This window comes from Papaver somniferum, chromosome 4 (assembly GCF_003573695.1).
Source record: "Papaver somniferum cultivar HN1 chromosome 4, ASM357369v1, whole genome shotgun sequence".
Classification (NCBI taxonomy): Eukaryota; Viridiplantae; Streptophyta; class Magnoliopsida; order Ranunculales; family Papaveraceae; genus Papaver; species Papaver somniferum.
Window position 1 is genome coordinate 158,666,321 of NC_039361.1, and position 12,142 is coordinate 158,678,462.

Consider the following 12,142-nt stretch of genomic DNA (forward strand, 5'->3'; position numbering starts at 1 on the left):
AAAAACTATATGAGCTTCTGCAGGGAATATGAGCTTCTGCACTCATAAACTGGTAAGCACTCATTAACAAAAAAATCTGTAGATAAATAACCAGAAAGACGAGAGAAGCAATATTTAGCTTTGATTAGTTAATAAACATGACTGGTAAGTGCAATTAATCTCTACAAATTTTTACATATTTTCTTTTTTTTTCATTTCTTTACGGTTCATATGGGGATAGATTTTGCAAGCGAGGGCGGTCAATCTCTTGCTGGCAGGTCAGCTAGTCCCCAAAAATTGAAATACGACTGGTCAATTACCGTTAGTGGCCGGGTCGGATCAGCAGCTCGATGGATCAAGCCTGGGCGGCTGCTCCGGACTGGACAGCTCCGGTAGGGCGGGATGTACTTGGTAGGGATGTCACCGGGGAAAGTGGATTAGTGCGGAGATTTGAAAACGTGACGGAAAGCCGAACTATCGGCATCGAGAAGGGTCGACTGAAGAGTGTTCCCCTTGGCAACAAGAGCGCTTAGACGGTCCGGCCACGCCGGCGGGGCATCTAATGTCTGCAGCACTCACGGTCTAAACGGTGCGATTAGCTCCCGCCCAAAACCACCCAACCCAAATAAAGGGAACAAAAGGGTCGTTTTCACTGATAAGTGCAATTAACTGCACAGTAAAAACAACTTGGGATCCCTTTTTAACTATCATATTATGAATTCATGATGACGAGAAGAATACCTTTCCATCGCTATGTCAGGGCCGGTCCTGACTTTTTACTGCCTACCCAATAAATGTTGCCCGCTTTCATAAAAGAAACTGTAGTCAGGAGCCTAGTTAGTAAGTTCGCGAATGATTCGCGAATCATTCGCGAATTTTTTCGTATCACGAATTTTACCGTCTTATTCGCGTACGTTTGCAACTCCGAACCCAAATCGCGTATTATGTGGCATTCCCGGATTCTTCGCGAACCGTTCACGAATTTTACGTATTCCGAATGATACGTCCGCTTAATTCGCCTTAAATTCTTTAGCTTTTACTTCTCAAAGACTCCATTTTTTGGGCTTTACTGCCTTCCGAGCATACACGATCGAATATTAGACGTGTTGTAATTTTTATGAAACAAAAACGACTGAAGAGATTTGAAGGTGAAGGTGAGAGAGATCTCAAACTCACTAACCAAGCATCTAAACCACCATACGACGTCCTCTTGGATAACTAATGTTGTATATATTATTAATATCATCATATTAAGTTTATTTTTTCTTTAAATAACTCACACATATGCATAAAAATTGGTCTATGACCTTATAAATACAAATTATTTGTTATATATAGATACCGAATTTTCAAATCCGAACTCACATTTATAAATCGAATTATACACGTACGTATGCCGTTCCGAATTACTGACGAATCACGTCCCGTTGACCGAATTTTGGACCGAATCTGGATTTTACAAAACCGTATAATACTCGTACGTTTGCCGTTCCGTACGTTTGCCGAATCCCGAATTGCTAACTAGGATCAGGAGCGTAAAATGGTGTATAAGCTATGTTGGCATCATATTTTGACATATTTAAGCCTGTAAATACATATTTTAAGTTTCCAAACGTTTCCCTAGGCGTGTAAAATTTCTCAATTGTACATATAGTGAAGTATGGTTCAGAAAACAATAATGATAAAAGTTCATTCCATTCGAATAATAATTTAGATAACCATCCAGCGGCGAATCCAGGATTTCTAAACAGGGTAGCAAACAAAATAATACACAACAAAAAGATGTAAATAAACAAAAAAGATTTTGCCATTACACATAACAGATTGTATATTACACTTCCTACTAGCGTTTCATACATCTAATAATATCCTAGGGGTGTAAATTCGGGCAGGACGGGCCGCCCGACCCAAAAACTAAGACAGGCCGGGCAGGCCAGGCTTAATATTTGTGAGCCCGTAAACAAATTCAGGCCGGACAGACCGGGCACAAGTAGATAATTTGCTACCCAAAGACCGCCCAAAACCCGCTTTTTATACGGGCAGGCCAGATCGGGCCGGACATGCCACTATTTTGAAATTTTTTTTTTTAAGTTTAAATTTTCAAATGAAAGGTATTAAATACAATATCCTTTCTTTTCCAACATCGCATATCGTAAGTGATAATATTATTTTATATTTAAATTACACTGACAAATTTTTAATTTTAGCCTATAATAAATAATTAATTAAAGTACAATAAACTTTCTAATAAGAAAATATATTACCATTAATGTTTTGAAAAGGTTAATTATAAGTAAAAACAATTATATATTTTATTTTTCTTGACACAAAATTGACAATTATAGAATTGTAACTTTTAAGTCTTTTTAAAAGGATATTAAATGATTAATGACACATAGAAGGCTTTCAGGCCGGGCACCAGACCGGGTATCAGGCCGGGCATCATAATTAATCTCAAAGCCCGAGACCGCCAAATAAATTAATCCAGGCCAGGCCGGGTGGTCCATGACGGGCCATAACAGGCTTTGGGCTACTTCGGGTACAGGCAGGCTCGGGCAGATACAGACAGGCCGAGTATTTTCGGGTATTATTTACACCCCTATAATATCCACAAAACACCCAAAAAGTACCTTATATGCAATATGATTATCCAAAAAACATAGTATGTTTCCCAAAAAAAAAAACAACTCCAACTGTATTCAACGAAAGCATCGTTTAAAGAACTAAATTTGGAATTGCAGACCAATGACTCAGTCATATTAAGACTAGCTTATGCAGAAATTGAACCAAATACATTTGATTATGTTCAAGAGTATTGGCGAGAAAAGCGGAAGATATTTTGTTGCGATTCTCAAACAAGGAATGTCAATTAGTTGACAGACTCACAGACACATACAATGGTAAGAGGACTGCTAAATTAACATACTCTCATATAGCAACAGAGGTGCTAAGTCAATGTGTCAGGTTACCAGGACTAGCAAGCATGGAGAAAAATAAAATATGAATGAGATTTCAAAGATGCAAATCCATCCGGTTACAAAACAGAGCCAAAAAATAAACATCCTTCAAAAAGCAATTGATGTGCAATCAATGTAGTCAATATCGGCCATATCGACAGATATATCGGTGAAATATCGGATATCGCTCTGAAATGATACGAGAAATAGTATATCGGCGATACGATATTTTCCCGATAACATTGGCCGATATGAGCCGATACGAAATTTTCACGATAATCCGGTGTTGGTCAAATTAGTCATTTTCCATAAAGATTAAGGGTATTTTCCCGATAATATTGGCCGATATCTATGATGACGCATATGATTTGATTAAAATTGTAATATCCTTGTTTAATTACCATTTTAGGTAGTAAACTTTAAAGTTGTTGAAGTTACTCTCATGTTCCTAGTATGAACTTGTTTAATTATCATTTTAGGTTGTGAACTTTAAAGTTATTGAAGTTACTCTTTTGTGTTCTTGATAAAATTGATGGTATCTATCATATCTTAACAGAAAATGTGTGAAGAAAATGTTTGCTATAAAATTATAGTCTTAAAATTTGGAACCGATATTATACCGATATTTCAATGATAATATCCTCGATATGAAGTCGTTCCAGTGTCTCGGTCCCGGCCGAGATAAATCCGATATTAACTACATTGGTGCAGAGTTAACAAAGCAAAATAACATAGCTCAAATAAAAATAAAAAAACAAGTAAGAAACACTCTCATACAGTTGGATGGATGATACGAAGATAGGATAACCGCGTCCAACATATATCATGAAGTCCATGCCAACAACATTTAGGTTCACACAAATGCTACGATACAAGTCATTTCAATATGAAACTCAACTAAAAATACCTGACCAGTTGATATGTATGCATACAGGGATCTCATCCTCCAATTATTGAAGGCTGATCATGGCTCTCTGTCTCCTCAACTTCAACTAACTCCATATCTTCGTATCTTATTCACCTAATTCTTTCAACGAAACTAAGGTGTTCTTGTGATGAAGTACCTCAACAATCTGTTCTTTAAAATGCCCAAGTCTTGTTGACGTTAAAGCTTTTGTGTCGTAAACATAGAGATACTTACCAATGTAAGTCAAAACACCGTTAGTCTTCGTAACGGCCAATAATTCACTTACCTCTCAGTATTAAACTGTTTACTCCAGACCACTGGTTGATCTTTTTCTGGCCGCTCTTTCCTGTCACGATCACCATTCTTCTTTTTTAATAGCCATATGTCATAACATTCGTCGACATCTAAATAAATAGCAACAAACAAAAACCCATCTAAAACCCCTATTGTGTTAGTATCCAAATTATTGTTTAGTCGCGAAGGAGGTAGTGCTAGATGTTCACAAAAATTTTCGTCGGCCAAATCGAACATAATGATGGAAAATAATTCTTCATTCATCCAATAAAGATATTCATTGGAAAAAATGCTTGGTCTCCAATAATTTGGGAAAATAAGGATCAAACTTTCCCAGGTTTCTCCATCCATTGCCACTGCCTAGAGTGTATATGTGGACTTTGACAACCTTAGCTTTCTCCAACATATATACTCCTACAACTTTATACTCATCGGTGGAAGGAACCTAACCAAATCCAAAGAAGCCATCCTTATACTTACGAGTATCACAATAATCTGTCTCAATTTGTGGAAGCATAACATATTCTCTAGTGATAGGGTTATAGATACAGACGGCTCCCTGGTATCCAGCAAGACAAATTAAGCCATTACACGAGCCGAGCATTTGTAACTGGACAGGTGAAAATAATTCTTCTAATTCTCTGAATTGGTTTTGTTGACTGATCATGATTCTCGTTATATTCAAAATAGTGGATTCTTTTATTATCATGAATATCATGAGTAGATGCAATAAAACCCAACTTCTTACCAGAATCATTAGGATGATTAAGATGACGATGGAAGTGCATCTTAGAGAACCATGGATGATGAGAAACAAGATTTCTCCAATCTGTGCATACTAATTTGCAATCCAGAATGGATTATGTTGGTACTCTAGTTAATATGTCTAGTGTTATCTCTTCGGGGAGAATTCTGAAATACTCCATGTAAGTATACAGATTGTTCTTAGGGTTCAGGAAATAGTGAGGGGAAAAATTGGGGTTTATTTGGTTCCGGAGAAGAGAAGAGTTGGAAGATAAAATTGAGAAAAGATATGTTGCCTTTTATAGGTAACCCGTTATAGGGGCGGCATGGTTTATTAGATAGGAGGCATTCTAATAGGACAAAAACGGTCATTACATGATCATTCAAGGTGTCCTTTAAGAAAAATACTGGAAATGACAAATTAACCCTCATAATTGATAACCTAGTTTAGTGATGATAATCAAGTTTAGTGTTAATGATTAATTTCAATTATATTAACTCAAAATCAAAACCAAAATCAGATTTTTAGAGTTAAAAAAAAAAAAGTTTAGAGGAGAAGGTCAATCTCAATCAACTGAAGAAATTAACCAACAAAATGAAGAACCAGGACCTGAAAATGATCGGGTATACTTCTAAATTAGTCCCAACTAGCTTTTTGTTGCTCAAAGTTATCTAAAGTACGTAAAAAAAATCAATTTTTTTTACATTTTCAGAGCTAATTACGGTTGGAATTGTGCTCATAACCAACCGTAAATCGAAGTTACGGTTCGTAAAAGATGAACTACCAACCGTAACTGGTTAAATTTGAAGAAAACCCAATCATAAAACCAGTTACGGTTGGTAACCAAATGCTCGATACCAACCATAACTGAGTTACGTTTCGTAACCAAATGCTCGATACCAACCGTAACTGAGTTATGGTTTGTAAAATAAAATGGTTACCAACCGTAACTGAAGAAAATTCTCAGATATAAGAACATACAGTTGGTAATTGAACTATTACCAACCGTAACAACATCAAAATGTCCAGTTACGGTTCGTACTTGAGTTAAAATCAACCGTAACTCACATAAACCCAGAAATTTCAATTTCAATTTTCATCTAAAACCCTAATTTTCGATAGAAATTAAACTTAAATCGAACAAAATAAACCAAATCGTAATTGGGTTTTCAAAACATACCTCATATAAGTCATTACACTACACTTGATTAATTTCCGAATCGTCGATTAATCGAAGACGATGAAATTTTAATTTTCGAATCGTCGATTAATCGAAGACGATGAAATTTTGAGTTTTAATGGAGGTTACGGTTGATGGGAGGAGGAGAAGAAAAGAAGAAAGAAAACAAATTTTCAATTTGGTTTGATTTAGGTTAGAAAAATGGGGAGGGTAATCTAGTTAATTTACACCCCCTATAAGACATCCCCTAAACAATTAGAGGGACATTACTATCACACTGCCGTCCCTCTAATAAACCATGCCGCCCCTATAACAGGTTACTTTTATAGATCCAATGGTGTAACGCAGATGTAAATATATGGTAAGTGTAAATACTTCAGGATGGTGCATTGAATTGGAAATATGGTAAAAAAAACAAGTATTGTAATTATCTTTGAGCGAAAAATCCGTCTGAATTGATGCGAAGTGTTAGAAAGTGGTGCGTGATAATGCCCTGCAGGATATCCTCAACGGTGAGCGAGCAGCTGAATCCGCTGGAACGCCCAAGAAGAACTACACCATTATGCACCTCAAAATCTATTCCCTGGAGAGTCGGGCAGTTTGTTGATGCTCTCAAGAAGTTAGGCAGACCATATTTGATGTGCTAGTATTTAATGCTTTCGAATTTGCACAATATTTCTGTTACAAAGCACGGTTCTGGAGATGTGGCCGAGGAATGATAACATAGAATTGTGCATCAACGTCTCAATTTGCAGAACCTTACACAAAAATTGCTGCTGAGCACATTAATAATAACAAGGGCTATTGGTTTGGATTTGCTAAGGAGTTGTAACTTTTAACAGTAGTTTCTGTTGAGATCCTTTACAGTGGAAGGCCCATACTACTCAAAACAACTACAAATGGATCATTACTATGTTGATCTGTTGAATTACCTCCGCCTTGCAAATCTAATAATTTTCTTTTTCACAGCAAAAGGAGAACAGAAAGTAGACTCCATTGATTAAACTACTCATTTACCAAAATGACGGAGTCTACTAATCAAAAAAAAAAACAGACAGGAGAACCTAAAAGCTCCCAAGAATTCAGATGAAATTTTGGGATATTATTGGAGTATACCTCCACCATCAGACAAAAAAAAGTACCAACTGTCAGCAAAACAACCACCGTGATAGGTGGTGAGAAGAAAAAATCTGGAGTACACCTTTATTTTCAAATTCTCTCAGGTGGGCAAACAGCGGTTTGAAGAATTAGCCTGTCAATGCTGACGCTCCAGAAATAATCTCAATAAGTTCAGTAGTGATTGATGCTTGACGGGTTCTGTTTTAAACAAAGAAAAAAAAAAGAATCATCAGTTACAACCCAGTCCTATCATGCGCATATGCAATAATACCACATCTTTCAAATGCAAAAACAGTGTGATCTTTGGTGCTTTCCCTGATTGTGTGTTCGTGAGTGTGTGGTTGTGTGTGTTAGAGAGAGACAGAGAGAGAGAGAGAGACCTGTTATAGGTAAGAGTCAGACGATCAAGCATGTCTCCAGCATTCCTGCTGGAACTGTCCATGGCAGACATCCTTGCCCCTTGCTCACTGCAGGCGTTCTCTAAGACTGCATTAAATAGTGTCTGCAGGAAATACAAAATATAAAATTCATGAGAAAAACAAGTTTCAGATTTTTCAAATAACAGCAGCAAAGGAAAATCTTGTCATGCAGATATAGAATAGAGACAAATAACCGATGGTGGACAAGGTTATGACATAAAACAAAACTTTAAACTACTACATGAAGGACCTACACAAGAAAATTGGAACTCGGTGAGATTCATAAGCACTTCTGCTTTTGTATCACCGCCTTCAATTTCATAGGAATCCAGAGCTCCAAGTAAGCCTCCGGATGCAGCCTCTCTTTCCACAATCTGTGTTGAGCAGCACAAAGTACCATTAAAACCTCACCAAGTCAAACGCTCGTTTACCCAACAGCAATATGATCTCAAACAAAAACGTTTTCCTACCTCGGGAGATAAAACAGTAGCCATTGTTGGGATAAAAGCTACAACTGATTGAAACTTGTTAAAAACAATTCTCAATGCATCGTACTCGACATTCTTTAAAATGTCATCTGCAAGAACAGAAACCTGAAAAGAACAGAATTCGACCAACCATGAGAAAAATAAGGAGAAGAAAAAAACATACACTTATACTAAGTCAAAGTCATAGTCACAACATATATCCATCATCCAAGTAATGGTATGAACCTTGGAACATCAGATACTTGAATGAATAAACAATTAGAAATGTTGGCTCTTATGAATTACTACTTACTAGTCTTTAAAGGAAGTAAGGTAAAAAAAAATCAACATTCAAAGTATGAACTATAGCGATTAAGCTTAACAATTATAAGAGAAATTGTTCCTTTCAAATAGTTTCAACTCTTAAAACCACACACAAAAGGTTACACAGATAAGAATCTTACTTTTTTACATTGTATGAGAAATTGTAGAGAGAGCAGATATCTAACCTGGGTGTAATTTAGAGGGTTTTTCTGCAACTCAGATATTGATAAATCAATATCATTCTTCGAGTCACGGATGAGTTGGGCCTTCGCCTTCTCTCCCACAACAACGTATTTTGATTCTTTATCAGGACCTATATGAAAGAAACAAAATCAAAACCAATGTTTGATGTTCAAATAGTGATCATAACAAGAAGAAATAAACAGGTCTTTTATTGTAAAGTACCAGCATTCATCCTGTAAATTCCTTTGCTCACTTTGACGGATGTGGAATTGATTCCACCACAAAGACCTTTGTCGGAAGAAACAGTGACAATCACATTCTTCTTCACGTCAACGGCTGCCAAATGGAAACACTATTGTGAGAAAAATACAAAAGATACTAGAAGCATGAAAGTAAAAGCAGGCATATAATACTTAAAGTAAAAAAAGACGGCACAATATCAATTTGTTGTCCATGTCAAATGTCACCCAACATTAAGAAGATAATGAACTTGAATAAGTACATGATCAATTTCAATTTTACAGAACCACCAGTTCAGAAAAATACTACTCATCCTTCCTATGCCAGTGTATTTTGCAGTAGAACCGTACTGTAAACGTATATGCAGGTTGGACTACACTTTTTCAACTATGTACAGTTGCATCTCAACTAAAATATTGAGCACATTAATCAGATAAGTCAAATAACACCTGCAGAATGCAAATACAGAGCGACTAACAGACATTCTACTAGAGCTGTTTTTGATAGAAAGTAAACATACTGGAAGAATCTCCAAGAAGTGCAGTAAATGGCTGCCAGAGGCCACGTGAATTTTCTGCTTTAACTTGAATTGCTCGTAACTTTGAGGCTGCAACCATCTTCATTGCCTTGGTGATTTTCTGGATGTTCTTAACACTCTTCATCCGATTTCTGACTGCAGGAGTCATCACAGAAGACATCATTACCAGCAGAAAAGAAAAGAAAAAAGGAAATGGGAGAAGAAAAGTGAGGAAAATTACTAAGTAGTTATCAGTAAGTCTCAAACTGACCTATTTGAGTTGAAATAGAACGGGCTCCAAAGGGGGCCAGCTCCCTGCACAGAAAAATATCATCCAGTTAACAAAAGAGGTTGAAATACAAATAGAGAGCAATATGCACATTGTACTCATAACTTACAACTACTGTCACCTTTTGAGTAACTTGCTTAGCGGTTTAGAGAAAATTAAAACTATTAGTAACAGCCAAACATTATGAATTCCCCACGACAACTTCTCTTCCAACCCAAAATGTGTGAGGAAGTGGGCATGGTCTCATCAAAATTTAGTAATTCTAACTGAAGAGGATGTAGTAACGAAATTTATAGCCAATACTAGCCTAACACAACACCTTCTGATTCTGAGTTCACTTGACCTAATAAACATTAGAGAGAGAGAGATTTTACGGACACATGGTGAAGAAAATGAACCTAAGATGTCAAAAGGGCTAATGCTAATCATATTGTAACAATAACAATGAAAACTAGACCAACTACTCCGGTTCACAAAGTACAAACCCAGATTCAAGTAACCAATTAAAAACGCAATCTCAAATGACTCCAAAAAAAAAGGGTCTGCTGTGCTCTTATCTATGGTCCAAATGGAAAATTCTTTAGAAGTTAACAATTGAGTAACAAAAACCCAAGAAATTGATAAGCCAAACATTAGGGACTCTCTGAAATAATTTGCTCTCCAGCCTAAAATGTGTGAAAAAGGGACCAAGGTATCATCAATGAATAATAATTCTAAATACTGAGGAAGCAATAGCGAGATTGATAGCCAGTAGTAACCGAAAGCAACACCCCCTTTGGGTTCATTTCACCTAACAAATAACACCCTTTAGAGAAGATAACAAACCTAAGGTGTCAACAAGACTAATTCTAACCAAAGAGTAACCATATTGTAACAACAATAAACACCGAAAAACACACCAACTGTGATTCGAGTAGCCGTATAACAAACTAGAAATGCAATCTTAAAATAAATCCAATAACAAAAAAGGGGTTCTGCTCTTATCTAGGGCAAAATGAAAAATTCCGAATCTAATAAAATTGATTAGCCAGAGTGTTGACCATATCCGATCTTCTTCAATACAACATAAATAAATAAATGAATCACCAGAAAACAAAGAATGAGAAGTCTTAAAAGAAAAATGGAAAACAATCATACTCAGAAATGAGTGAAGATCTGGTAAGAGCAGTATCGATGGATCTAGGAGAGATCAAAGGTGCTAAACGTTTTCCTTCTCTTCTAAGTGCAGCCATCGCCATTTCTTCAAAATAATCAGATCAGATCTTCTTTGTTCTGAGAGGAAATGATAGAAAAGGAATTAGGGTTTCTTATTCTATCTGAGAGGAGATGAAGCGATGAACTTCTTTTTGTCCTCTCTCAGAAAACAAATACTCTTCGGTTAAAAAAATGTCTAAAATTGGGTTCAGTGTGTATGGGCCTGGATCATGAACTGGACTCGGATTGTTTTGTATCACTTTACCTATTTTGGTTGGAAAGCTGATTTGACTACTTTGAGGCATACTCAAAAACTTTTGAGGCGTGCAAGATGATCAACCCTAAGTATGTTATTGTTGATCCTAATGCTGGACTTTGATTAGTTTAAATTTTTTATTATTGGTATTGGATAACGATTATTACAAGAAACTAATCGGAAGTTTAATGAGCTAAGCTCCAACAGCGTATTACTACATTTGTTGAACAGGTTGTCGTGCTAGCCTACCAGCAAGCCTCACGAGAAACCAATCAAGGGAGCCGAAGCGGATAGGGGGCTGATTATGTCGTAAATGGGGCAAATTAACTCTACCTTCCATGTCAAACTCTGCAATATTGCACCATTAGGGGATCGAACCTGAGACCTCATGGAGTGTATCAACCTTTGAGAAACGGGGATGACCAGCTGAGCTAGCTACCCATTTTATGATAAATTTGTTGGTTGGTCCAAAACCCATCAACCCGTTTAATCTAAGGTTTATTCAGAAAAAACATTTAATCGGAAGACCAAAACCAAATCAAAACATTGAAATTACTTTGTTGCCCCCATTTGTCTCTCCAATTCTTCCTCTCTCTTCGTTCTACTTTTATCTTCATGTTTCTTCTTCTGACAAAAAATCACAGAAACCTAAATCTATAATCAAATCACGTGATGATCGTCAAGATCTACAATGAAGAAATGATATGAAATGCTCCATACGTTATATTTTTGAAGGATCGCCAGCAGCAAGAAGAATTAGCATAATGCACGTCCTTCTCCCAAAAATCAATAGAAGATCATGATTTTGAAGAAACACCGTCGACAAATGTGTTTCCCATTTTTCAATTGTGTTTTTGAATAAAGTATGCTAATATGATTTTGATACCAAATAATACCCCAAAAAGGTACAGAGAAAGTTTTACTTTCAATTTACTATTTTCTTGATACCAATTTCTTTGTTCTTATGCTTCAAACAGTTTGTTTCAACTGCTAGAGATAGCCAACCATGAGAACAAGACTGGTACAGGTAGACTTACCGGGAACCGTAAAAAAGACAAGCAAAAATAAAAGA

At 36.4% G+C, this 12,142-nt stretch overlaps 1 protein-coding gene across 1 annotated transcript; it reads right to left on the reverse strand.

The window, feature by feature from the left end:
- Positions 1–6,851: 6,851 nt before the first annotated feature.
- Positions 6,852–10,991, reverse strand: LOC113271729 (ATP synthase subunit gamma, mitochondrial-like). Its single transcript, XM_026521635.1, has 9 exons — positions 10,758–10,991; positions 9,603–9,646; positions 9,335–9,487; positions 8,797–8,910; positions 8,577–8,704; positions 8,071–8,193; positions 7,855–7,974; positions 7,562–7,683; positions 6,852–7,379 (listed from the first exon to the last, which is right to left on the reverse strand). The coding sequence occupies exons 1-9, from the start codon at positions 10,856–10,858 to the stop codon at positions 7,310–7,312; spliced, it is 975 nt and encodes a 324-aa protein (XP_026377420.1). The 5' UTR covers positions 10,859–10,991; the 3' UTR covers positions 6,852–7,309.
- Between the last annotated feature and the right edge of the window lie 1,151 nt (positions 10,992–12,142).

What these genes read in the sequence shown, in the direction of transcription:
- LOC113271729 (XM_026521635.1), bottom strand. Translation starts at nt 10,858, where the DNA reads ATGGCGATGGCTGCACTTAGAAGAGAAGGAAAACGTTTAGCACCTTTG. An exon ending in TTCTATTTCAACTCAAATAG is followed by an intron (nt 9,488 to 9,602) that starts GTCAGTTTGAGA and finishes TGACTCCTGCAG; the next exon opens with TCAGAAATCGGATGAAGAGT. An exon ending in ACCCTCTAAATTACACCCAG is followed by an intron (nt 8,194 to 8,576) that starts GTTAGATATCTG and finishes TGTTCTTTTCAG; the next exon opens with GTTTCTGTTCTTGCAGATGA.